This window comes from Podarcis pityusensis (assembly GCF_964106645.2).
Source record: "Podarcis pityusensis genome assembly, chromosome: 12".
Taxonomy (NCBI): Eukaryota; Metazoa; Chordata; class Lepidosauria; order Squamata; family Lacertidae; genus Podarcis; species Podarcis pityusensis.
In genome coordinates this window covers 45,774,977-45,801,621 of record NC_138037.1, presented here as the reverse complement: position 1 = coordinate 45,801,621, position 26,645 = coordinate 45,774,977, and the positions used below count along the sequence as shown (strand labels likewise).

Sequence of the window (26,645 nt, the reverse complement as noted above, 5' to 3'; positions counted from 1 at the left end):
TAAGTGTTGATCTCCTTGCTTCTTAGCACCCACCCAGGTCAATGCCACCAACACTGGGAACCGCTGCTTTGACCACTGCGCAATACTGCCTCCCTCCTGGACCCACTTCTTCGAGTTCTCTGCATTTTGTCCAACCTAGTATTCATTGGTGAACCGTTTGCCCACAAACGACGCAGTGTGCTTCTCTTCTCTGCACAAGAGGAGCGCCTGGCCAGCTTCCCCCCCAGGATTAAGGCTCGCGGCTCAGGCTTTTAGTGTTTCAAGAGAAATCCGAGAAGGCTTTTATTGTGAAAAGAGCTTCTGCAATGCGAGCAGGCCTCCCCTCCCTCCTCTGATCCCCCTCCCACAAGTCTGCCAGTCCTGGCACACTTTGAACACTCAGCAACTAAGTTGGCTGGCTGCTCAGCGAGCAATTCGTCCTATGGCTCAGAATCATCTTTTCCCCATTTGCACAGGGTCCCTCTGAACACTTCTACGAGCCACAGCAGCACCTGGAAAGTTTAGCCAGAGATTCACAGGCTGTATTTTTTGAAAATCCAACTCCCTCCTCTTTTTTTTTTTTTTTTTTGGATGAAAGATGAGTAAGAAGAGGCTCAGCCTGCAAACCAAACTCCCAACAAAGTGTGGCGGCTGGGAATGCACCTTGAAGATGTAACATCTGGATGCAGTTAGCCCAAGAGAGAGCAAGAAATGGAGAGAGACCAGAGATCTTGACGGCTGATGTTCTGGGCTCTTGGGAAGTCCGACATATGAGGTCCTCCAGCTGAGCGATGAGATATTAATGGGCAACCGATTAAAAGAGGCAACCGAGCCCGGGGTCTTCTGCCGGAGGTGAAGACAGGAGGTGGGAGGAAAAGGAAGAAAACTGTCCGTCTGAGCATGGTAAGAGTTTTGTTTCTAGTGGTGCAGTCCTAGGAAGTTCAGTGTTGCTTACTCCCAAATACAGTGGTACCTCGGTTTAAGTACAGTCCTGTTTACGAACGATTCGATTTATGAACTCCGCAAAACTGGAAGTAATGTCCCAGTTTGCAAACTTTACCTCGGTTTAAGAACAGAATCTGAACGGTGGAAGGGCACCGGTGGCGGGAGGCCTCATTAGGGAAAGCGCACCTCAGTTCAATAACGGTTTTGGTTTAAGAACGGACTTCTGGAAAGGATTAAGTTCGTAAACTGAGGTACCACTATATGGGATTCAGGGCCAGCTCAAGCAATTTTGCTGCCTGAGGCAAAGGAGGCACCTGCCACCCCAGGCCACAGAGAGAATCCCACCATCCTGGCAGAGGAATCTTACTGACAATGGGACGGTATACCTGAGGCCAACAGGGGAATTGGGAGGAATGGAGGGATGTCGCCATTCACTCAGTGTCTGCCGCCTGAGACACCCCCCCACTCTGTCCAATGGCAGGGCCGGCCCCGCTAGAGCTGTAGTTTCAGTCTACAAAATCCTTGAGGAGGACAAATGGATTTGCAAAGGTCTTGTTCCCACGTTACAGTTCTCCACTCTTTGGGGATTTCCCCCTGTCCGAAACACAGACTTCCCCAATGCGCCTTCCCCTGCTTCGGTTCCAGTGATGTGGAGCCGGCCGCGTGTCTGGTGGCATTAACTCCCACCCTGGGGAAACTGTAAGAAAACAAGTTGTGCCTCATCTAAGGCTGACCGATACAAGACGGATGAGTTTTAGGATTTGTCACAGGTGCCATCCTGGCCCCGCGGCCAGCAACTGAGTGGCAAGTCAGCTGAGGGAAAGCAAATAGGGAGCCTCTTATATTTTCGGTTGCACAGCAGGCGTTATGTAGGAATGTGGTCTTATTATCCTGGACAGCAATGAAAACTGTTGCTCAGCTCGGTTTGGACCTTACTTTGGGGGAAAGGTGGACTAAACCAGGATGGCCTGTTGAGAAAAGATGTCAGGCTATGGTTATGAACCACCCTGAGATCTACAGGTATAGAAATTTAATAAATGATAGTAATAATAATACTGCGTGGAATGCGAAAGGTTGGAAATTCCATCTCTGACTTCTCCAGGGAAGGCAGAGAAAGACCTCTGTCTGAAACCTCGAGAGCTTGAATCAGAAGAATCTTCCTTTGCACCAGCCATAGCAATAAAATAAAATAAATGTACTGAAGAGGTAAAAACCTAACGATAGAAAATACATTTGGGGGGTTTACATAATCAAATAATAAATGTTATACTAATCATCCCTGCTAAAAACCTTGCGGTTTTTGCTGTCAGCTGATCATCTTGATCTGCTAGACGAAAGGACACAGTAGCAATGGTTGAGTGACCCGGCATGGACAATAATAGAGGGGTAATAACCTCACTAGGGACGCGGGTGGTGCTGTGGGTTAAACCACAGAGCCTAGGACTTGCCGATCAGAAGGTTGGCAGTTCGAATCCCCGCGACGGGGTGAGCTCCCGTTGCTCGGTCCCTGCTCCTGCCAACCTAGCAGTTTGAAAGCACGCCAAAGTGCAAGTAGATAAATAGGTACCGCTCTGGCGGGAAGGTAAACGGCGTTTCCATGCGCTTGGTCATGCTGGCCACATGACCCGGAAGCTGTCTGTGGACAAACACTGGCTCCCTCGGCCAATAAAGCAAGATGAGCGCCGCAACCCCAGAGTCGGTCACGACTGGACCTAATGGTCAGGGGTCCTTTTACCTTTACCTTTAATAACCTCACTCCTCAAATCTTTATAAAGAGTGCAAGCCAGAAGCACATGAGCCACTGACTCAATACTGCCATCTCCACAGGGACATAACCATTGACCTAGAGAGCTATTGCCCATCGGTGTAGAGGCAGCACTGAGATAAATGGGCCAGTAGACACATAGAAATTAATTCTCCTTCCTATTATTATTATTATTATTATTATTATTATTATTACCACTGATTTATTCATTGCCTTCTAAGCCACCATTTCAAGACAATTTCGTTGGCATCCATCTGTCTCGAGAGACAATGGAGTGCGCCTCTGGGGGTGAAGTAAAATCACTGCGTAAGCAGCACTGAAGTGACCTTTCTGGGGTGCAATCCTGGACAGTTTGTATGGAGATCCTAGGCTGTCTAGACAAGAAGACGCCCCTCCCTCTCAGCCTTGCTGATGTGGTCCAAAGGAAAGCAGAGCAACCCGTTTGACACCAGCTTGGCTGCAGGAGTTGCTGGAAGGAGGTGTGCGAGTCGCCATCGAACCGTCTTAGGGACTCCAATTCAGATTCCTGAGCCTTTTCTCCCACGACAGCAGAGGTTTTGGCTGAGAGCTTTCCTCCTCCTAGGCGATAATTAAAAGCAGTTAAGAACACCACAATAGCAAATATGTCTAAAGCAAAACTAAAACCCTAAGAAGTAGACAGCCTCAGGAAAGACCCATTTATCCAGCTGTGAAAGGAACCTGTCTTTAATTGTTTCTGAAAAGTTCAGATAAGTGGTTTCCTGTCGTATCTCGACAGGAATGCTATTTCGCGGAACGGTATTATGAACAGATATGGCGGAGAAATACGCATCTTCCCCCAGAGCTGGGCACATTTTGCATCCATTATGGCTGGCATAAATAACATTTTCATACTTGATAGCACCACAGTATGTACTCCCTGAGCAGACTTGATGTAACCGTTTCCAGAGAGGTGTCTTCTGTGAGTCTCCTGCAGAAATAACAACAGAATCTTAAAGGTGAATGAATGAATGGATTAGGGTGTAAGCTTTGTGAATGGATACACGCTTCATCCGATGCATGACATGAAATCTTAATTTGCAAGGTATGGCAGGAGCTGAATGGCAATGAGATGCAAGTGTTACAGCCAGTGATAACTAGAACTTAGAAACCGTTTTGTAATAAACAGAGCAGATAAAATGGCACTGGTGAGCTGATTTGTGCAACATAACAAACCTCCATTAAGCATCTTTGAGGGCTTTTGATGCAATGGCAACCACTTATCCCATGAATGTGCACAGTAGTTCATAAAGGTAAAGGGACCCCTGACCATTAGGTCCAGTCGTGACCGACTCTGGGGTTGCGGCGCTCATCTCGCTTTATTGGCCAAGGGAGCTGGCGTACAGCTTCCAGGTCATGTGGCCAGCATGACTAAGCCGCTTCTGGCGAACCAGAGCAGCACACGGAAATGCCGTTTACCTTCCCACCAGAGCGGTATCTATTTATCTACTTGCACTTTGACGTGCTTTCGAACAGCTAGGTTGGCAGGAGCAGGGACCGAGCAACGGGAACTCACCCCGTCGCAGGGATTTGAACCGCCGACCTTCTGATTGGCAAGTCCTAGGCTCTGTGGTTTAACCCACAGTGCCACCCGCGTCCCACAGTTGTTCATACCATGAGCCAAAAATGAGCCTGCACAGAGAAATGATCAGTGGGGTGGTTTGTGCTGTTTCTTCACTGTTTCGTCCAAGTTTCAGTTTGAGGAGAAGTGTATTGTTCAGGCCCTGTGGCATTTATGCACCTGTTGCAAGTTTGTGATATAGTCCTCGCTTTGCCCCATCCTAAAGTTCCCGACAACAACCTTGCTCTCCCACTTTAAAAAATGTCTTTGCAAACAGTGCATGTGATTCCAAGCGCCCTGTGAATACTTATACGTTTATCTACATTTCCACTTTTACGAGCTCAGGCAGCATTCATGGTATGCCCACTCTTGTTTTTCCCTCCCAACAACCCTGTGAGGTAGGCTAGTCTGAGAAACGGACTGTCCCAAGGCTGGTGGTCAGTGTGCTTCAGGAGTGAGCTGGGTTTTGAACCCACCCAAGATTTCCTCTCTGCCAACACAGGAAACGACCCTGTGCCTTTCCCAAGATTCTGTTGTTGTTGTTTAGTCGTTTAGTTGTGTCCGACTCTTCGTGACCCCATGGACCAGAGCACACCAGGCACTCCTGTCTTCCACTGCCTCCCGCAGTTTGGTCAGACTCATGCTGGTAGCTTCGAGAACACTATCCAACCATCTCGTCCTCTGTTGTCCCCTTCTCCTTGTGCCCTCCATCTTTCCCAACATCAGGGTCTTTTCCAGGGAGTCTTCTCTTCTCATGAGGTGGCCAAAGTATTGGAGCCTCAGCTTCAGGATCTGTCCTTCCAGTGAGCACTCAGGGCTGATTTCCTTCAGAATGGAGAGGTTTGATCTTCTTGCAGTCCATGGGACTCTCAAGAGTCTCCTCCAGCACCATAATTCAAAAGCATCAATTCTTCAGTGATCAGCCTTCTTTATGGTCCAGCTCTCACTTCCATACATCACTACTGGGAAAACCATAGCTTTAACTATACGGACCTTTGTCGGCAAGGTGATGTCTCTGCTTTTTAAGATGCTGTCTAGGTTTGTCCCAAGATTCTGCCCATGCGCAAATATTTCCATCCTTCGTGCCTGCAGGCATTTGAGGATGAGTTGATTTCCAGAGCGGAGTGCTGCAATGAAAGCATCAGTTAACCATCCTCCTCCCTTCCACAAAAGTTCATGAAGTTGATTTGTTTTTAAAGGAACGATGGAAGTCTCCTTCGGAGAGTTTCTGTGACTATTTCCTCGAGCCAACTGACATTCTCAGCATTACCATGTGAGCTAGTTCCAGTATAACTTCTAGGAATCCTTGTCCAGGAAGTCAGTCAGAGAGCCAATTCTTTCCCTCCACACCTACTGGCCAGGATCTCAACTTTCAAATCTTCAGCACAACACGGGGTGCCACTCACAGCAAGGATCCCTGCCAATTCCCAAGGCTAGATGTTAGCGAGACAGCGAGAAGGGAATTGTTTTAGCAGTAAAGGCTCTTGGAGGACAAGAATGCTGAGCCTGCCCCCCCCCCCCTTTTCTCTGAGAGAGCTGTAGTAGTTTCAAAAATATGTGCAAGGTTGCACATTTGAGCACTGATGCAGACATGCCGTCTGCACATTAAAGAGAGCCTTGCACTCTTGGATGGAGCCAGCCCAGAGTTGTCAGTTGTGCAACGGATGGTTCTTTCTCCTCTGTTTTTTATTAATAATTTTTATTTGATTTAACGAGCGTAGAGTTATAACAATAACAAATAAATATCCACATTTAGAGATTTCTCTGAATCTCTAGACTCCCCCCCATCCCCTCCATGGGTCTTATTGTCAACGTTTTCAACTGCATATTATTTCAAAATCCATATTTTGTATGTATTCATATTGTCCGTAGTATTTGTTACATTACAAATGTCATTAAAATCCTGCTGATGTTTTCATCTGCTTACAGTGGCCTCCTAAATATATTATAAAATTTCCCCATTCTTTCTTAAAGTTTTTGTCTTCTTGGTTCCTGAGCAGTTTTGCCATTTCGGCGTACTCAAACAGCTTGGTTTGCCATTCTTCTCTAGTCGGGGCTTTGTCTTCTTTCCATCTCTGGGCTAGTAGCATCCATGCAGCTATTGTCACATACATAAAAAAGTCTTTTCTGCTCCTTTGAGATGTCCGTACCTACAATTACTAATTAAAAAGCTTCTGGGTTTTTTTTTTAACAAAAGTTATTTTAAACACACACACCCCCAAATTCATTATATATCATTTCCCAGAATGCTTTTATAACTTTACATGACCACCACATATGAAAAAAGGTACCTTCTTCTTCTTTACATTTCCAGCAGGTAGTTGTACTTGTCTTATACATTTTTGCTAACTTCGTTGTTGTTGTTGTTTAGTCGTTTAGTCGTGTCCGACTCTTCGTGACCCCATGGACCAGAGCACGCCAGGCACTCCTGTCTACCACGGCCTCCCGCAGTGTGGTCAGACTCATGCTGGTAGCTTCAAGAACACTATCCAACCATCTCGTCCTCTGTCGTCCCCTTCTCCTTGTGCCCTCCATCTTTTCCAACATCAGGGTCTTTTCCAGGGAGTCTTCTCTTCTCATGAGGTGGCCAAAGTATTGGAGCCTCAGCTTCAGGATCTGTCCTTCCAGTGAGCACTCAGGGCTGGTTTCCTTCAGAATGGATAGGTTTGATCTTCTTGCAGTCCATGGGACTCTCAAGAGTCTCCTCCAGCACCATAATTCAAAAGCATCAATTCTTCGGCAATCAGCCTTCTTCGCGGTCCAGCTCTTACTTCCATCCATCACTACTGGGAAAACCATAGCTTTAACTATACGGACCTTTGTCTCTGCTTTTTAAGATGTGGTCTAGGTTTGTCAATGCTTTTCTCCCAAGAAGCAGGTGTCTTTTAATTTTGCTAACTTACTAGGAGTCAAATACGAATGGTACATCATTTTTATATAGTTTTCTTTCAGCATGCAACATGACGACTTTCTCCATTGCTTAAGGAAGCGACTAACCTAAGTCTTTTCTGGCAAACCTGCACCACACCCATTTAGGCAGCTGGATGTGCTATTTTGGTGCATCCGATCTTTGTGCTCAAAGTGCTTCATTCATCCATTGTGCATTTGGGTGGGCCACATGGCTGGCAAGAACCACTGCTGAGTGGGGTAGGACTTACCTTGCTCATTCTCGTGGCATTGTGGGTGTTACCCAGAAAGTGGGGTGCCTCTTCTATCTCTGTGATATGCCCCTACCTATGAGCCTTTTGTTTCCCATAGGATGGTGCTTGTCTTCACTCCTTGTCATTCGTCAGCAGCAGAAAAAACTTGGCTGCTCAAAATATTCTGTTATGATTATGATTGCCCACAGTCTCAAATGATAGGGCTGGTCCCGCTCATACTTTGTGCCTGCGGCCGAAAAACCCTTGCTGATGTCATGTGGAAACGACGGCGGCAGAAATCCCTAGTCTCCCTGCGCACTTGGGCCTTTCTCTCATGTTTCCGCAGCGGCAGCGACTCCCAATTCAGGTCACTTCAGCAAACTGGCAAACCCACAACCCACTTTTTAACCTCTTGGGTGTCTGAAAAAGTGGCTTGTTGACTCGTGGGAGCAAGCCAAGCCAGGCCAGGAACTGGGCCAGGGAAGACCACAGAGGAAACCTGTGTTTGCGCGGACTTTGGGATTGTGGCCAATGTACACAGCTGCATTGGAGAGGTGACTCTCCTTTGCATGAGTGGCGATTTTGAGCATATGTGTGTTGGCTTTTTGCTGTTCTTTTCTCTCGACGGCAGCAGAAATGGGGTCTCAGAACAAGTGGAAATTATTTTGCTTTGGGGGGGGAATCTCCTTTGAGGATGATTATTTATTATAGTTGCTTTTTTTCGTTTTCATTTTTGTACAAAAAGTAAACTCCAAGCAACTTGCAGGGATCTCCACTCTTAATTCACTCCTTTCATCTGGCTATCTTGGAATCTAAAGAATGCACATTATGCATTCCTTGGGGAAAAGAAAATGGAGACTATATCTGCTGACTTGCATGCCTTCAACGGAACCGATGCTGTCCCCTGTGAGGAACAAACTAGCACACTGCAAATCTTGAAGAAACTGAAAATCTGTGTTTTGCAGTTTTGTATGCAGTGTGAAAATAGAGGGGTTTTTTTTTAATATGTAAAGCATTTTTTCCCCTTCAGAAAAACAAATTATTAAGAACGACTTTGGAGAATCTAAGGAGGCACACAACAGCTTTTGAAGCCATTGGGAGTCAGCACTGGTAATCCCATTAAGAAAGAAAAATATAAAACAAGACGGTGGTTCCTTCCGTACGGGATGTTCAGCCTAGAATTGTTCCGACTTCATTCAGCCTCTGCTGATGGAGAATCCAGACAACATCATTGCCAGCTCATTGCATTCTGACTTCTTTCTCAAGGCCGAATTCATGGCAACACCCCCATCTCAGCAAAAAAGCAACTACAGTGTCAGTCTGGGTGCAAATACCTCTGGAGTATTTTCTGGGCTACTGTGCTTTTAAATAACAGCTTCCTTCTCTGGAAGGAATAGTTTCCTCTGCCTCTCCCACCCTCTTCCGCCCCACATTTGCTTTTCTCTTTCCTTAGCTAAGTAACTGCGCCAACATTTGACAAGGGACAACTTGGAGCCAGTGACATAGCGTGGGTTGCCAATGTCCGGGGCCATGGAAGTGGGGAAAGGGATGGAGTACGCATACACATTAAAGTGCCTAGTAGCATTTCTTCTTTCCTCCACGCTGAATTCCCAGAATATCACCAAAGTCTTTTTTATATCTCCTCACAAAGGCTTGAGCTTTCATTGGTTCTACACACCTCTGTTTTTCACCTTTATAAGTAAAGGAAATTCATTCAGTGAATTCCCATCTGACGGGCCTCCCACCTCAGGATCACCAACAGATTAGAAGCAGTCCTCATTTAAAGGCAAATTTACACTTTCTGAATCAATACACAAAGCAAAACTTGGCCACTCTTCAAAAATCACATTTCCCCAAGTTTTGCAATGCTGTTTTCCAGACAAGCAATGTGTATATAGCACTTGGGAAGACAGGTAAACTAATGCCAGTACAGTCATACCTCGGGTTGAATGTGCTTTGGGATGAGCACGTTCAAGTTGCGCTCCGCGGCAACCCGGAAGTAACAGAGTGCGCTACTTCCAGGTTTCGCCGCTTGCATATGCGCAGACGCTCAAAATGACGTCACACGCATGCACAGAAGTGCCGAAACATGACCCGCACATGCACAGACGCACGGACAAGGGTTACATTTGCATCTAGATGTGAACGGGGCTCCAAAACAGATCCCGTTCGCAACTAGAGGTACCACTGTATACCGGAAGAAGCAAAGATCACCAGTGTTGAAGCAATGCTTCTTCAACATCAACTTCATTAGACTGGTCATGTTGTGCGGATGCCTGATTATCGTTTGCCAAAGCAACTACTCTGAACTTAAAAATGGAAAGCGTAAAGTTGGTGGACAACAAAAGAGGTTTAAAGATTCTCTCAAGGCAAATCTAAAAAAATGTAGTAGAAACACAGACAACTGGGAAACACTGGACTGCGAGTGCTCCAATTGGAGAACAGTCTTTTCCAAAGATGTCGTGGGCTTTGAGGACACTCGAACTCAGGACAAAAGGGAGAAACGTGCTAAGAAGAAGGCACACTTGGCAAACCCTCACCGTGATCAACTCCCACCTGGAAACCTATGTCTCCACTGTGGAAGAAAGTGTGGATCCAGAATTAGCCTCCACAGTCACTTACGGACTCACTGTTAAGACCGTGTTTATGGAAGACAATCTTACTCGGCTACGAGTGATCGCCAAAGTAGAAGAATATAGTAGGGGAAAATGGGCATAAATTACTGAAAACAGCATGCAAAAAACAAACAAACCACTTTCTGTACAAATTGCATGCAAACATGTGTATATGAGGGGAAATTTGTGCTAAAGTGCTGGAGAAGTTTCACAAGGTTTTAAAAAGAACAACCTGCAAATTGATGTGGAAATGTGTGGAACTGGACCTAAGTCTGGGGAAACCAGCAACTGAGAGAAACTGATATGGATGGATTTGCCCATCCCCCGCTTCAACCGGATCCTTTAAACTGGAGATGCCAGGAATTGAATCTGGGACGTTCTGCAAGCAACGCATGCTACACTATGCTTCCTTTCCAAGGGATGTTCCTAACTTCCAGGGTGAAACATGTTGTCCCCTCTCTCCTGTATTCATGCCAGCAATCAAAACCGTATGTATGGGTTTGGCACTGGGCTGAATTTCAGCCATAAAATAAAAACGCCTCTCTCCTTTGTCAGGCAGGCGTTTTAGTGGGGAAATGTTTAGCATGTTGCTTGCAGAAGCAAGACGGTTGTGGGTTGTCTCTCCCCCCCCCCAACCCCCAATCTCCACATCATCTTCTTCACAACCGCTAAGCCGCTTTAGGCTTTTGATATTGGGGGCCAGAATCAACACAAGGCATTTACTTTTAAGATATCATCTTTCATTTGTGAAAGGAGAGAGGGAACGGGAGATTGCATTTTGTTGATGGTGAGCAGCCTAGAGCAGAAGGGATTCAAGCGAAAACTCGCCAAAGCCAGGGGATGCAAACCAGAAAGCAATATTTTGTGCTTGGAAGCTGCAAACTGTTTTCTTTTTTTATTTTATTTTTTAAAAAACACTTTTATTAAAGATTTTCTTGCTTTACAAAAGTACATGCCTTGTCTCTTTTTTCTGATTGCACAGTACAGTCGTACCTTGGATGTCGAACGGAATCTGTTTCGGAAGTCCGTTTGACTTCCCAAAAGTTCAGAAACCAAAGCCTGGCTTCCAATTGGCTGCAGGAAGCTCCTGCAGCCAATCAGAAGCCCCATCAGATGTTTGGCTTCCAAAAATAGTCCGCAAACCGGAACAGTCACTTCCGGGTTTGTGGTGTTTGGGAGGCAAAATGTTCGAGAACTAAGCTGTTTGAAAACCAAGGTACGACTGTATTTCTTACAAATCAGTTACATTTGTTGTGAGACCTTAATGTTGAGTACAGTACAGTGGTACCTCAGGTTACAGACGCTTCAGGTTACAGACTCCGCTAACCCAGAAATAGTACCTCGGGTTAAGAACTTTGCTTCAGGATGAGAACAGAAATCGCGTGGCAGCAGCGGGAGGCCCCATTAGCTAAAGTGGTACCTCAGGTTAAGAACAGTTTCAGGTTAAAAACGGACCTCCGGAATGAATTAAGTTCTTAACCCAAGGTACTACTGTATAAGGTTGGGGAGCAGGAGTCTGTAGCATAAAGCAGCAGGCTGGGAACATTTGCTCACAGTAGAAAGCACAGCTGTTCCAGTAATTTAGGATGACCACGTGCCTTACTTTACAGAGGACAGACTTCTGTTTGAAGGCATCCTCTGTTCGAAGGGATGTCTGCTCCGAGTCTGATTTAAAGATTAAAAAACCCAGTAAGATAAAAGATTTTTTAAAAAACTGTAAGAAGGGAATCCAGAAGCCTAGATGTTGCCCACCAATAGTCCACACCTGGACAGTTAACCTACTCTGCATAAATAAGTAAATCTGTACCCTCTTTTAAAATTTATTTAAAGTGATGCATTTCCTCCCCCCGCCCCCAGCAAAGCATTAAGTGGCCACCGTACAGTAATTTCTCTGCTGTACTTTTCTGCGTTTGCAGCCTACACACACACACTCCAACCAGGAGTCATATACCGTATTTTTCGTCCTATAAGGCGCACTGGCCCATAGGACGCACCTTGTTTTTTTGGGGGGGGAAATGAATTTTTAAAAAATTATTCCCCCCCCCAGCCGCGGGGCTGGGGCAGGGGAAGCCCGAGCTTCCCCCGACCCCAGCCCACAGAACAGGCTGCCGCCTCAAGCCTTGCGCGCCGGGCGGGACCTCCCGCCGGGCGCGCAAGGCTTGCGGACACCTGCCCGAAGCACAGGGCGTCCTCCGGAGGGTGCCCCATGCTTCGGGCTGCAGGCTGCCGCCCGCAAGCCTTGCGAGCCCGCGGGAACTCCCACCGGGCGTGCAAGGCTTGCGGATAGCTTCCTGAAGCGTGGAGAGCAAGAGGGGTCGGTGAGCACCGACGCCTCTCACTCTCCAGGCTTCAGCGAAAGCCTGCATTCGCCCCATAGGACGCACACACATTTCCCCTTCATTTTTGGAGGGGGAAAAGTGCGTCCTATAGGGCGAAAAATACGGTATTTATTCTTTTTTTGTTCCATCATCATGGCATTTAACCAGGACAGGGAACGATCTTGTCAATCACTGTATTTGGAAGGGGGGGGAGAGAGAGAGAGAGAGAGAGAGAGAGGCAGGCGCTGGAATGCATCAAGAAGAGGATGTTCGCTGCCTCTGAAGAGATCGGAGCAGGAGCAGACAAGGAAATTAATAACAGATTTCTGGCATCTCCTCACAATTTATGTTGGTTCTGTTTTCCGCAATGCGAGACCAAGCTTGCAGCAAAGGTCCTGGATAGAATGTATTATTATAATAATAAGGAAGGGACTTTGAGGAGGAAGAGGTACAGATGGAGAAAAGGCAGGGAGCCTCATTTGGAGTTCGTTCAGGTAGCGTTGCTGGAGTCAGAGTCCCCCAATGTGGACGCTTTGCTTTCATTTTATTCAGGTTCAATGCAGAGACTTCTGTCATGTCCCTTTGCTCGGCTATTATACTGCTTAGGAGTTTTTTTGGCAGAAAATTCTATCCAGTCTTTCAGCCAGGAGGCTGGGGAGCCCACGAGAAGCTTTCTGAGGCGCAAGAATGAGGCTGGGAGTTTGTTTGCTTGCGATGGCTCAGTTCCTGGAGCCTTGCCGTGGTGTCTGCTTAAAGGTGCTACAGGAAAATCCTTGGGCTCACTTGGATTGCCAAACAAAGACACCAGCCAAGAATATAGGAGCAAAACAGCAGTCTGTAGGCCTGATCTTTATTCAAAAGACTGTTGCAACAGGACTTCTACCCACCACATGGAAGAAGCAGGAAGAAGCCCAGAACAAAAGGATGCTCTTACTTTTATAAGTTTTCCCTTAGTAAGCATCATAGATATGTCACAAACAGGGAGGGTTTTTTTTCTGGCAGAAACCGGCTAATCAGGTTTGCCCCCATCTATCCCTTGCCCTCCACCTCACACCCATTGAAATGTAGGTGGGTTTCCACAAGGCAAGACACAGCGATGACAGCAAGAACCTATATCGAACTACATAACTGGGAAACGGGCAAAGCAACTGCTTATATACATTCCTGAAAGCCTGGGCCACTCCCACTCCCAACGCGATTGGCTGTCTAAACTTCTAAGCTGCAAATCACGACTCAGAGTCTAAGGGCCAATGGCAGAGGCCCAAATCCTGAAATGTTCTGTGATTGGACATCATGTATCAAATCAGAACACAGGATCTCAGAATCCTTAGTCCAGACTCAAGCTCAGGCAAACACAGACCACTGAATACATAACACCCATCAATGGAAATATTTACAAATTCCTGGTTTTCCCAGTCAGGTAACCACACTTCGTTGTCCTGACAGAGAGCACAATCCATTCTTGGATGGTCTGCTATTGTCCATGGCACCCATTTGCCAGTGTTATGTACTGAAGTTCTCACCCTGGGCCAGCAGGGGGATACTGTAGATAGTTTTCACACACTTCCACATATGCAAAGTGACGTTCCGTGATTGGATAGTTACAGAAAGTGGTTACTGTTGCGTTGTAGTGGAGCTCTATATAAGCAGGCTGGCTGAACCCTTCAGCTCAGTTCTGTTCTGGCCTGTGAATAAACAAGAGCTGTTTGAAGAATCGCTGTGTCGCCTGAAATGTTCACCCACAACTTAACAGCCAGGATGCCAGTGATTATCTCTTGTGCAAGAGGCTGCTGTGCACGTTCCGGTAACAAGGTGCACGCTCAAAAGATGGGCTTTAAGTATGGCTGCAACACCACATAAAAATCTGCTTTGCGGTGCCATTGCATTCCACGAGTCTTCCAGAATGACTACTATCCAGGGCCTTGCCCCACCGACTTTAATCCAGCTTGCCCCCAGAATGGAAGTGAGCATGTTTGTAATTTTCATTTATTTTAACCTGCCTTTCTAGCATTATGCACCCACAAACCGGCACCCAAAGGAACGAGAAGCAAGTTACAGTCGAAGAATAGTCACAGCGGAACAGATGTGATGATTGCCAGGAGAAACACAAGCTGGTATGAATTGCAGGTCCCCTCATTTTGAAGGAAAAAGTCACCAATCCGCTTTAAATTCTTTAGTCGCTAGTTGCAATGCTTCGGCAGCCAGCTATTTCTTAGGAAACACATGGAGTGTTTATTCCTTTATTGTAAATGGAGCCTCATGCTGTCTACTGAGACGTAAGTCCCACTGTATTCAATGGAGCTTACTCCCAGGTAACTGGGTAAAGATTGTGCAGACTTACACTGCGATCCTAAGCAGTTTTACTCAGAACTAAGTCACACTGAGTTCAATAGAATTTACTCTCTGGTATGTTCCTGATTCTTCTCACAGTTTCTTTTCTTTTCTTTTCTTTTCTTTTCTTTTCTTTTCTTTTCTTTTCTTTTCTTTTCTTTCTTTCTTTCTTTCTTTCTTTCTTTCTTTCTTTGGTAACTGCTCATAGCACATGTCCTGTAGGTGTCATTTCTTTTCTTTCTTTTTAAAATCATTTTTATTAGGTTGTGGTTTTTTTTTAAAAAAAAACCCCTCAATATCTATAGTCATTACATTACATTCAAATTTCCCCCTTCCCTTCTGACTTCCCTCAACTTCCATCCCTGGTTTATTACATCTCATATCACATCCTGCTGTTTATACATACTTCTATATTGTCATACTATTAGGTTTCTTGTTTTTTATAAATACAATTGCAAATGTTTATTTAAATCCTGCCAATGACTCTATTTTTGTTGTTGTTTCTGCAAATATGATGTAAAAAGTTCCCATTCTTTTTCAAAGTCACTATTGTCTTTTTTGCACAGTTTATCTGTTAACTTTGCCAACTCTGCATAGTTCATCAGTTTCTCTTCCCACTGTTCCTTTGATGGTATTTCTCCAGTCTTCCAGTTCTGTGCTATCAGAATTCAGAACCTTCTCACAGTTTCCATTATTATTAGTATTATTATTATTATTGACACGGGTGTCGTTGTGGTCTGAACCACTGAGCCTCTTGGGCTTGCTGATCAGAAGGTCAGCGGTTCAAATCCCTGCGACGGGGTGACGTTGCTCTGTCCCAGCCCCTGCCAACCTAGCAGTTCGAAAGCACACCAGTGCAAGTAGATAAGTAGGTAGGTAGGAAGGTAAATGGTGTTTCCATGTGCTCTGGTTTCCATCACAGTACAACCCCATAGTCGCCTTTGGCTGGACTTAACAGTCCAGGGCTCCTTTACCTTTTTACCTGTTATTATTATTATTATTATTATTATTATTATTATTATTATTTTCACCAGAGAAATGTTGGAGGATACATCTCCACACTTGTACAGAAATATGAAGCGAGAATCGTTCTCCTTAGATCCCTGCTTCCATCTATTCATCTAAGTGAGGAAGCTCCTGCAGCCAATCAGAAGCTGCAGAAGCTGCATCGGATGTTTGGGTTCTGAATAACATTCGCAAACCGGAACACTCACTTCCGGGTTTGCCGCGTTCAGGAGCCAAAACGTTCGAGCACCAAGGCATTCGGGATCCAAGGCACGACTATAATTTTCTCTTAAACCATAGCAAGCTGTAAATTTTATACCCCTCTTCCGCAGTCGTCCCCATGCTTCCATGTCTATATTATGAAAAATCACTCTTTTTCTTATTCAAATTCCACAGGCCCAGAGAACATGGTATCGAATGAGACTAAAGAAATCTCCTGTGACTGGTTTCTGCGCCTTGCTCGCCTTGTCTGTGGTGGCTCTTACTAGTTTCTCTTCGACATCCCTGAACAGCTACAAGAAGTCCAATTTCCAATACCTGCCTGGGAATGAGCCTCAAGGGAAAGCTGCCCGTCCCAAGCATTTGTGGGCATCCTCTACGGTTCCCATTGCCTGGCAGGCTTGGCGTCAAAGCCGCCGCGAATGGCCCAGCCATCAGGGAAGACAAACTCTGCCAAACCCCAGCTCAGCCCGCAAGCAGAAGAGCCAGGGAGGGCGAAATCTTAGGGGTTTAAAATCAAAGGGGCAGGTTAAGAAACATAATGTCGCAGCAAAAAGCTCCGAATGCAGCAGAGAAATCCGGCGTCAAGCCTATCCCTTCAGGACTGGCCAGAAAAACATGAGAAAGTTTGATGCCATTTTTGCCAGCGAAGATCTGAGCACAAAGAAAATGGCGGGTCAGAAACCGCAGAGGGAGTCGGCCCCATCCTCTCATCCTTTCCGAGATGCGGAGACTGGAGCTCTTTTATATCTCAAGAATGCATCCACAGGCCTGCGGACTTCTCCTCAGGAACAATGTAAGGCCGATGTGCAGACAGCTGGCGCCAAACATCAACGCTCGGGTGTCATGAAAGCCATCACCTCAGGCGGAAAGTCGTTCCGCGGCATGGCAGGCATTGGGGGACCGATGGAAAACTCTCGCTCTCAGAACCCAGAACCGTCTTCGTTTTGGGTCAGAGACGCAGAGGAGCTGCAGAAATCACAGTGGTGCAAGGAGCCCCAACCCAACGGCGTTTCTGGAAGACCAGAAGGCAGTCTGAGGTTGGGTGAAAACGCCCTTCCGTGGTTTACGCCGGACGATATGGAGAAGATGAAACTCCTTGCCAATGGCACGGTTGTGAGCAAACACCGAATCCCTGCCCACGGGCAAATACTCCGGGTTGTCCTTTCGCCCAGCCAAGACGCAATTTCCCATGACGCCAAAAGACTCTGTTCTGAGGGGCTGTGTGGAGTAATCAAAAGGCCCACTGACCTCTATGAGGTTCTAGCTTTCCACTTGGACAGAGTCTTGGGGCTCCACCGGAGCCTGCCTGCGGTGGCCAGGAAGTTTGGCAGTCCCCTGCTCCCTTACAAATACACCGACGGTGCCGCCAGACCCATCGTATGGTGGGCCCCCGACATACAACATCTGAATGATCCCGGGAATGACCAGAACTCCTTTGCTCTAGGGTGGCAGCAGTACCAGGAGTTGCTGAGGCAACGGTGTGGCATGGAAGATTCCAGAACAACTCTTGGGAAGGGACGATGTTTGACCGTCCTGCATTCGGAATGGGCCAAGCTGGCCCTTTTTGACTTTCTCCTGCAGGTAAACCTTGTGGTGGAGCAACCTACCTTCCTTCCTTCCTTCCTTTTCCTGAAAAGTGCAACTGCCAAGTCATGATAAGAGGCCGAATGGTGCTCCTTATGAGTACTGTCATACCTCGGGTTACAGACACTTCAGGTTGCATTTTTTCAGGTTACGGAGCACCGAAACTCAGAAGTAGTGGAATGGGTTACTTCTGGGTTTCGGCGGTTGCGCATGCGCAGAAGCGCTGAATCGCAACCCGCGTGTGCGCAGACACACAGACGCAGGTTGCAAACCTGCACATTCGCAACCCAAGCACCCACTGTACAGCCGTAAATTCATTCACATGTTTTGTACACTCTGCTTTAAAATTCATTTTAAGCCTTGGAATATCACGCGTCAATTTTCTAGGAGAACAGTGCTTGATGCTTCCATACCAACACTCCAAATCACTTAAAATTTGCACTGCATGTCTTTAGAATCAATTTGTGACAACTGAACATCTTTAAGTCCACCAACACTGGTTGCCTTGACTTGGCTGTTTTGCTCACAAATTTATTGACAGCTGCACGAATTACGGTAGCAAGGAAGTAGAAGGGGCAAGCAGAATGTAAAATGGAAGAATGGTATAAAGAGGTGTGGGATACAGCTATTAATGATAAATTAACACGTGACATTAAGATAAGATGGGGAATAAGCAGGATAAATAATTTTGAAGAGATATGGAGGGTGTTTCTAGAATTTGTACTGTTAAAATGGAAAGGGGTCAAACTATCACAAGAGGTGTTGAAATTTTGGGAGGTTGGATAGTTACAATGGAATGGTCTCAGTGGTGGGTTGCACATTTTTATTCTTATTTATTTATGATTAGTACTTTGTCAAAAAGAAGAAGAACAAGAACCACTGGCCTGGCTTAGTATAAGGCACCTTCTGATGTTCCTATGCCACGCTGGGCAAAGATTTTGATTTAAGTGCACTGAACTGTAGAGATTCACTCATGCAGAGAACCAAGCCGTATTCTCCTGATGGCGTGTGTTCCTAATAACTCTTTGCAGAGCTGTTTAGAAATCCCACCAAGATGAGAGCGCTTTTCCATTATTAAATGTGAGCACAAGACTTTCCCATAATCTTATTATTTGCAGCTCTCTTAATATACGGCTCTTTCACATGTTTTCCCAAAGACCAGCTGCGCTCGTTGGAAATCCATCCTAAACTGCACAGACTATTACTGTTGGTTGTGGGTTTGAATGTGTGTTTTTTTAACACCTTGAGTCGCTGATATAATTCCGATTGCTCTGTGAACAGCTCTCCACAGGAATAAGGGTTCATTGCCAAGAAAAATCTCAGAGAGAGAGAGAGAGAGAGAGAGAGAGAGAGAGAGAGAGAGAGATGTGCTGTGGATGATTTTTTTAAAATGACAACAAAGCAGATGCTATTTTCAGGACTTGATTTGAAATATCTGGCAGTTCTCACAGCCCCAGTTTCCATACGAGATTGTGCTATAGGTGTGTAGCACAGGCGTACACACGCTTCGACAAACTTATCCTCCAAAAACTGCAGCACAAAACACACCAATAGTCTTATTTTTCTTTCACGCCCCAAATTATCCCTTTCTGCTTTTCTCTGTAACTTTGTGGCTGGGAAAGGGGGTGCAAGATTTTGAGCTGAAAAGCAGACAGAAGGGAAAGAGTTAAGTATCTCCCCCTGACTTCCCAGTGCAGAAACCAGAAGCATAACACCAGGAATGCTCTTAAATGCAACTTCTATGTTAACATCTAGTTTGGACCTCAATCCCCACTGAACCTGTCAAGTTTTGTTGAGGTAAACAGGGATGGCCAGGCTATCTGGGTAGTTAATATGCAGCAACTGGAGTTTGGCATCATTGCAAAATTTATTCAATATTTGCTTCTTCCAGGTACAAACATTTTTTTGTTTGCTTGGCTTGTGTGTGTATTTTAATACTTATTTTGGCAGGTACTAGGGTTATAGAGATAAAGAGCTGCGTGAAGTGTGGAATGCAAGGGAGAACAAGGTTTTATTCTTTAAAGAAGAAAAACCTTACAGAGGCATTGTAAGAGAGACTGGCTCCAAGGGTAGATTTACACTCCTGGTTTTTAATGTTAAGGAATGGTTTTGATAACATATATGGACACACGACATCCTATTTCTAATGTTCTTAATGTGTTATTATAGGGACGCGGGTGGCGCTGTGGTTAAACCACAGAGCCTAGGACTTGCCGATCAGAAGGTTGGCGGTTCGAATCCCCGCGACGGGGTGAACTCCCATTGCTCGGTCCCTGCTCCTGCAGTTCGAAAGCACATCAAGTGCAAGTAGATAAATAGGTACCGCTCCGGCGGAAGGTAAATGGCATTTCCGTGTGCTGCTCTGGTTCACCAGAAGCGGCTTAGTCATGCTTGCCACATGACCCAGAGGCTGTCTGCAGACAAACGCCGGCTCCCTTGACCTGTAGAGTGAGATGAGCGCACAACCCCAGAGTTGTCCGCAACTGGACCTAAAGGTCAGTGGTACCTTTACCTTTTAATGTGTTATTAAAATATGACACTGGAAGGCGCTGTTGAGCAACCAGCAACAGGGAGACAGCATTTCGACTGGGGCTGGGGTGGAAACCAAGGTAAAAAATACATAAGGAATTGGGGAAATGTTTGAAAGTACTTTCCCAAAAAAACCCAGAGTCCTTTCTGTTGTCAGCTTCCTATGTTCCCGATAGAGCCATAAAATACATATTACCTTCCCCCCGCTCCCCATCCTGTCCAACCTTAAGAACAATATACAGAACCATGGAGGGATGGATGCAAGAGCAGTAATTTCAATGCCACCAACTGTGTAATGGTGGCTCTAGGATAATTTTTGGAAGGTATCAGTATTTTCCCTGGCAACCCCAGAAGGCGAGAAATCTGAACCATCATTAAACGGCTGCCAACTCTCACACTTTCAGATATTCCACTAACGCGCCATCTGCTGAAATGGTGTGACTTATCGCTACAGTGAAAAAGAGAACAAACGGTGCTTTCTCATGTTACGAAATCGCCCAAAAAAATCAACGCCTCACTTAAACTGCACAAGTTGGAGCATGCAGTTCAAACCAGGCTCGAGGCGGCTTGCAACATGAAACAAATACCGAACTGCCGCATCGCAAAAGGAGTCACAAATAATAAATGAAGCGTTTTTAAAAAATACGCAACCAAACGGAACCGTTTCCGCATGAGTCGCAACAAAATCTGAAATAAGGATGGAGAAAACGGAGAGCGACGACAGCAACGACCCCCACCCTAGGGTGCCAACTTGAGTAAAATATTGGGGGGTGGTAGGAAAGCCCAGCCCAATCGCAAGAAGTGGTACCCACCCACTCTTTGAATGGCAGTGCCCATCAACTTTAGGGGGGGAGCCCTTCAAATACTTTATTGGGGGCCAAAGGGACCTCAGCCCCTAGGAGTTGGCTCCTGATCTCCACCCCACATAACCCACAAAACAACACCCCCAGCCCAAGAGTCTTTTCAGCAGCCTCCGCTTTTGCAGTTGGAGTCAGTCAGAGACTCCAGATGAGGTCTTCCAGGACTCACAGCCAAGATGGTCTGGCCTGTTCAGCAGCCTCCAACCTTGCCAGACAATTGCTTTTTCAGAATGGGTGGTGGCTGATTGGCTAATTCTGGGCTGCTCCTGTAGGTCAATCAGGTTGCGGATTCACTTTCTCCAGAAGCCTGATTGGCTGCTGCTGCAGGCCAATCAGGTTTCTGATTCACTTCATCCAGGAGTCTGATTGGCTGCTCCTGCAGGCCAGTCAGGTTGCTGATTCACTTCCACCTGGAGCTGGATTGGGTGGTTCCTGCTGACCAATCAGACTGCTGCATTCTGGATCCTATTGTTCTAGGATTCAGCTCAGTACATAACAGTAACCCTGGCTTGAATTCAACCTGGGGGGAAAGGAAGAACCGGGAGCTCGCTCCAATGTTTTCCTTGCCATCGGAAACTTGGCACCTTTGGAATCTGATGCCTTTTTCTGTTGCTGTGGAGGGTGACTGAAATAAGTGGGCCATCTGACAAAGCACGGGCTTCAGTGTGTGCTCCTTGTTCCTTCTTTTAGCCAACATCTTCCATCATCAGACATCATATATGACACCAGGCCTGGGAAAGGTTGATGTGCTATGCTCTAAAAAGCCTGGAAGGCCAACCTCTCACAGTCTGGCGTGCCTCTAGAGTACGGATCAGCAAGGTTTATCTCGCGTGGGCCGGTTCACTCCAGTGGAGATCCCTCTGTGGGCCAGATCATGTGCGCACATCCACAATTTCCGGTGCCTGCATCTGCGCAGACACGATTTCCAGTGCCTACGTTTGTACAGATGCGATTTTCGGTGTCTGCGCCTGTGGAGATGCAATTTCTGGTGCCACGGAAGTGAGTCCCCATGCTGTGGTGGTTTAACGCAGCGGGCGGGGACTCGCCGAGTGGATGGCTAGGTTCGAGGGCAGCTCATTCGCCGTTTAAATGACCCCCGTGGCCCGCTTGTGGCTCATGGGCCTTAGGTTGCCGACCCCTGATCTAGAGGTGCCCATCACCAGTGTCGTAGCGTGGGTTGCTGGCTCCAGGCAAGTGTTGCGCTTCCCTGCTGGACTGGACAGTGGCTAGTCTTTTTGCCGGCCAGCATCTAATCAAGAGAGTCTGAAATATAGTCAGAGTTGAGAGTGGATTTCATGCTTTTTATTCAGCTCATAGTGGTGAGGAGGAATGAAAGTTCCCCTCCCTCCTCAGTGGGCGACGACAGCGCCCTCCCTCTTGGCCAGCCCAAGGTCAGGTTGTGCGTGAGCATCCCTTCTCTGGCCATGAGGAAGAGGTGCCCCCATCCCAGCCCCAAAGGCTCGTCCCATTCGCTGCTTGCCTCCCTGCAGCTTCGACCTCAATTTGGGATCCTGTCCTGGGGCACCCGGGGCCACGGTCCTCCCATGCTATGCCATGGCCAGTCACTGAAGTAAATCATGTAAAGATCAGGCTGTAAGTGCGGAAAGTACTATCATCATCATCATCATCATCATACCCTGCCCATCTGGTTTCTCCAGCCACTCTGGGCGGCTTCCAACAAAGATTAAAAATACGTTAAAACACCAGTCATTAAAAACTTCCCTAAACAGGGCTGCCTTCAGATGTCTTCTAAAAGCAAGATACAGTAGTACCCCATGTTACAGACGTTTCAGGTTACAGAAGCTTCAGGTTACAGACTCTGCTAACCCAGAAATAGTACTCGGGTTAAGAACTTTGCTTCAGGATGAGAACAGAAATTGCATGGCGGCGGCGCGGCAGCAGCAGCAGCAGGAGGCCTCATTAGCTAAAGTGGTGCTTCAAGTTAAGAACAGTTTCAGGTTAAGAAAAGACCTCCAGAACGAATTAAGTTCTTAACCCGAGGTACCACTGTAGTAGTTTATCTCTTTGACATCTGATGGGAGGGCCTTCCACAGGGTGGGCGCCACTTCTGAGAAGGCCCTCTGCCTGGTTCCCATTGACATTCTTGTTTTATAGGTGGGGCTGAATGAGTGACTAATCTGGGCAGTTACGATTAGGCTCCAGATCCTAGGCTCCAGATCCTAGGTTACTCTGCAGTCCAGTAGACCACACAGTCTCCAAGGACAAACAACCTAGAGATTATCCGCCAGCCGCCAGCAAATATTTGTCTTCTGTACAAGGAAAGGTGTCTGTCTGATATTACAGATACAGAATTCTTACGCCTCTGAATCCTCCACATCTCCTGCAGGTCCACGACCGCCTGGATCGATATTGCTGTGGCTTCCAGCCAGATGCTTCTGAGCCCTGTGTTCAGGAACTGCTCCATGAGAAGTGCCAAAATCCTGCCGAGCTGGTCTTGGTTCATATCTTGGTATGCCACTTCACTGTGAATTGAGTTTGTTTCTGTTCTAACAAAGGATTCTCTGAATCCCTGGACTTCCCTTCACCCCTCCGTGGTTTCCATAGTTATTCTTTTCCAACTGCATCATATAATGTTCTCCATATTTTCTTAACACTCAGTTCTCACCATAGTTGTTGTTACATTGCAAGTGTTTTTTAAAACCCTGCCAATGATTTTAATTGTTTACAGTGTTCTTTTAAAATAGATTTTTAAAATTGTCCAGTAGCACCTTAGAGACCAACTAAGTTTGTTCTTGCTATAAGCTTTCGTGTGCATGCACACTTCTTCAGATACGAAAGCTTATACCTAGAACAAACTTAGTTGGTCTCTAAGGTGCTACCGGACAATTTATTATTATTTTATATATTTCGACTGCATCAGACCAACACGACTACCTACCTGGATCTAGTGTTCTTTTAAGTAACATAAATTTTCGCCATTCTTTATTAAATTTATTATCCTCTTGATCTCTGATCTTCCTGGTCATTTTTGCCATTTTAGCATAGTCCATCATCTTCATCAGCCATTCTTCTCTTGTAGGTATTTTATCTTCCTTCCATCTTTGGGCTAATAACATCCTCACAGCTGTCATCGCGTACATGAACAGTCTTTTCTGTTCCTTTGGTGTTTTTGGACCTAGAATTCCTAATAGAAAAGCTTCTGGTTTTTTCACAAAAGTTATTTCAAACATTTTTTTCAACTCATTGTAAATCATTTCCTAACATGCTTTTATCATCTTGCACATCCACCACATGTGGTAGAATGCGCCTTCCTTCTCTTTACACTTCCAACATATATTTGTAGCAGTTCTATACATTTTTGCTAGTTTAGTAGGAGCCAGTTACCAATGATACATCGTTTTCATATAATTTTCTTTCAATGTGCAGCATGCTGTGAATTTTAAATCCTCCCTCCATAATTTCACCCATGATAAAAGTTGTATATTATGTCCAATATCCTTTGCCCCTTGTATCATTACTGAGTTTCTGTTCTAACACTTGGTGATTTGTGGACTAGCCTGGCGATGCCTTCTTGCTTCTTACTAAAACATTTTGGATGAAAGAAAATAGGAATGAAAGAAGATGAAGTATGAAGTCTCTTGGGGGAAGCGAGAGACTTCTGCTGCTAAGGACCACTGCGCATTTAGTAATTGCTTTGTGGAGGATATTGCTGCACACATAAAAATGTCCATATAGCACCGAGGTGTAGGACAAACATGCCAACATTTCCCAAAATGTTCTGTAACAGACTGTTCACATTCATGTACCTGTGTCCTGAGAGCCAGTGTGGTGTAGTGGTTAAGAGTGGTAGATTCGTAATCTGGTGAACCGGGTTCGCGTCTCTGCTCCTCCACATGCGGCTGCTGGGTGACCTTGGGTTAGTCACACTTCTTGAAGTCTCTCAGCCCCACTCACCTCACAGAGTGTTTGTTGTGGGGGAGGAAGGGAAAGGAGAATGTTAGCCACTTTGAGACTCCTTCGGGTAGTGATAAAGCGGGATATCAAATCCAAACTCTTCTCTTCTTCTTACTGCCAAGTTGATTCTTCTTTTCCAGATCCGGAGGAGCAAGCCTTCACACTTAGTATTTATTGACAACGCAGGCAGACCGGGCCATCCAGATGCTAAACTGAACTTCAGGCTGCTGCAAGGCATAGACGGGTAAGATGGGCATTGGCAAGTATTACCTGTGGGCTGTATATACTCAATAACATTTCCTCCCCACGGTGCCCAAAATATTGATGATACAACTAGGACAGCCCTGTTCCTTTTGAGCAGGAGATGGTTTAGTGAGTATCCATTCTTATTTAATAAATAATAATAATCTGGAGGTCAGAAATGAGAAACAAGTCTCTTTAATGTTTATAGACGCAGAAAAGGCCTTTGATAATATTTCATGGGCATTTATGAAGAAAACGATAGAAATGATGAATTTTGGAGAGGCTTTTGGTAAAAGTATTGAGGCAATTTATTCAGAACAACAAGCTATGCTGATTGTGAACAACAGGATTACAGAAAAATGTAAAATAATGAAGGGGACAAGGTAAGGGTGTCCCCTGTCACCGTTATTATTTATATTAGTATTAGAAACCCTGGCAAAAAAGATACGAGCAGATGATACAATAAAAGGAATAATGGTAGGAAATAAAACGTATAAATTGAAAGCTTTTGCAGATGACCTTGTGATTACAGTAGAAGATCCTAAGAACAGTTTACTGAAAGTGTTGGAGAGGATCCAGGAATTTGGACACATAGCAGGAATCAAATTAAATAAAAATAAAACTAAGATATTGATGAAAAATATGACAAAGCAACATAAAAAGGATCTACAACAAGTTTTCGACTTATGTATATATATAAAAGTTGAATACTTGGGAGTATGGCTAACAGCTAAAAATATTAACTTATTTAAAGATAATTATATAAATATCTGGAAAGACATAAAGAGAAATTTAGAGATTTGGGGTAGGATGAAATTAATCCTTCAATAAATATCGGGAGGAAAAGAAATAGATCCCAGGGAGCAGAAGTTGGATTGCTTCGTATGCTGCCTTCATGCACTAATACTTTAGAATATGGGATTCTGTCTATAAAAAACACAACTTTTAATTTCTTTGGTCAGGTTTCCTGAGACAGCTGTGACTGTGCTCAAGTCAGGATGCTTGCAAAACCTGCTTTTGCAATCTCTGTATGTCGATGAGGAATTCTGGGGAAACCAGGGTGGACGTGAAGGAATGAAGAATTGGCTCCAAACCATCGACAGGAGAGGACAGATTCTGCTTAGGTATATTCAGGAGCACAACTTAACGGTCACAAAAGAATCCTCGCGTTAGTCTTTCTTGACAAGGGTGACACGCTCACCTGCAACAAAAAGGAGCTTTTGAGCTTTGTCTGTGAAAATACCTCTGTGCCAGCAGACACACAGGCCTTTGACTGGCTATGTAACTTCTGTCATATGTGAATTCTGAAAATAAAGCTAATTTTTTTTAAAATGTGTGACAAAATGGGTCTGTTGTATTTATATTTGAGGAATCATCCCACATCACATTTTCTGTTTTGTAGTGTATGGTTCTTCCACATACCAAGCACACATACTGAGCACAATTCAAAGTGTTGGTTCTGACCTTTAAAGCCCTAAACGGCCTTGGTCCAGTATACCTGAAGGAGCGTCTCCACCCCCATCGTTCGGCCCAGACACTGAGATCCAGCGCCGAGGGCCTTCTGGCAGTTCCCTCATTGCGAGAAGTGAGGTTACAGGGAACCAGACAGAGGGCC

At 45.6% G+C, this 26,645-nt stretch overlaps 1 protein-coding gene across 2 annotated transcripts; it reads left to right on the top strand.

Annotated features, from left to right (window-relative positions):
* The first annotated feature begins 227 nt into the window (after positions 1–227).
* On the top strand, positions 228–26,355 carry GASK1A (golgi associated kinase 1A). Of its 2 annotated transcripts, XM_080974796.1 has the most exons (5): positions 231–882; positions 16,074–17,480; positions 23,220–23,342; positions 24,928–25,031; positions 25,993–26,355. In XM_080974796.1, the coding sequence occupies exons 1-5, from the start codon at positions 880–882 to the stop codon at positions 26,201–26,203; spliced, it is 1,848 nt and encodes a 615-aa protein (XP_080830922.1). In that variant the 5' UTR covers positions 231–879; the 3' UTR covers positions 26,204–26,355. The 2 variants fall into 2 exon arrangements, with proteins under 2 accessions (XP_080830923.1, XP_080830922.1); XM_080974797.1 differs by lacking the exon at positions 23,220–23,342 and having other exon boundaries at positions 228–882.
* Positions 26,356–26,645: the final 290 nt, after the last annotated feature.

What these genes read in the sequence shown, in the direction of transcription:
- GASK1A (XM_080974796.1), top strand. An exon ending in TTTTTGACTTTCTCCTGCAG is followed by an intron (nt 17,481 to 23,219) that starts GTAAACCTTGTG and finishes CATCTCCTGCAG; the next exon opens with GTCCACGACCGCCTGGATCG. An exon ending in TGGTCTTGGTTCATATCTTG is followed by an intron (nt 23,343 to 24,927) that starts GTATGCCACTTC and finishes CTTCTTTTCCAG; the next exon opens with ATCCGGAGGAGCAAGCCTTC.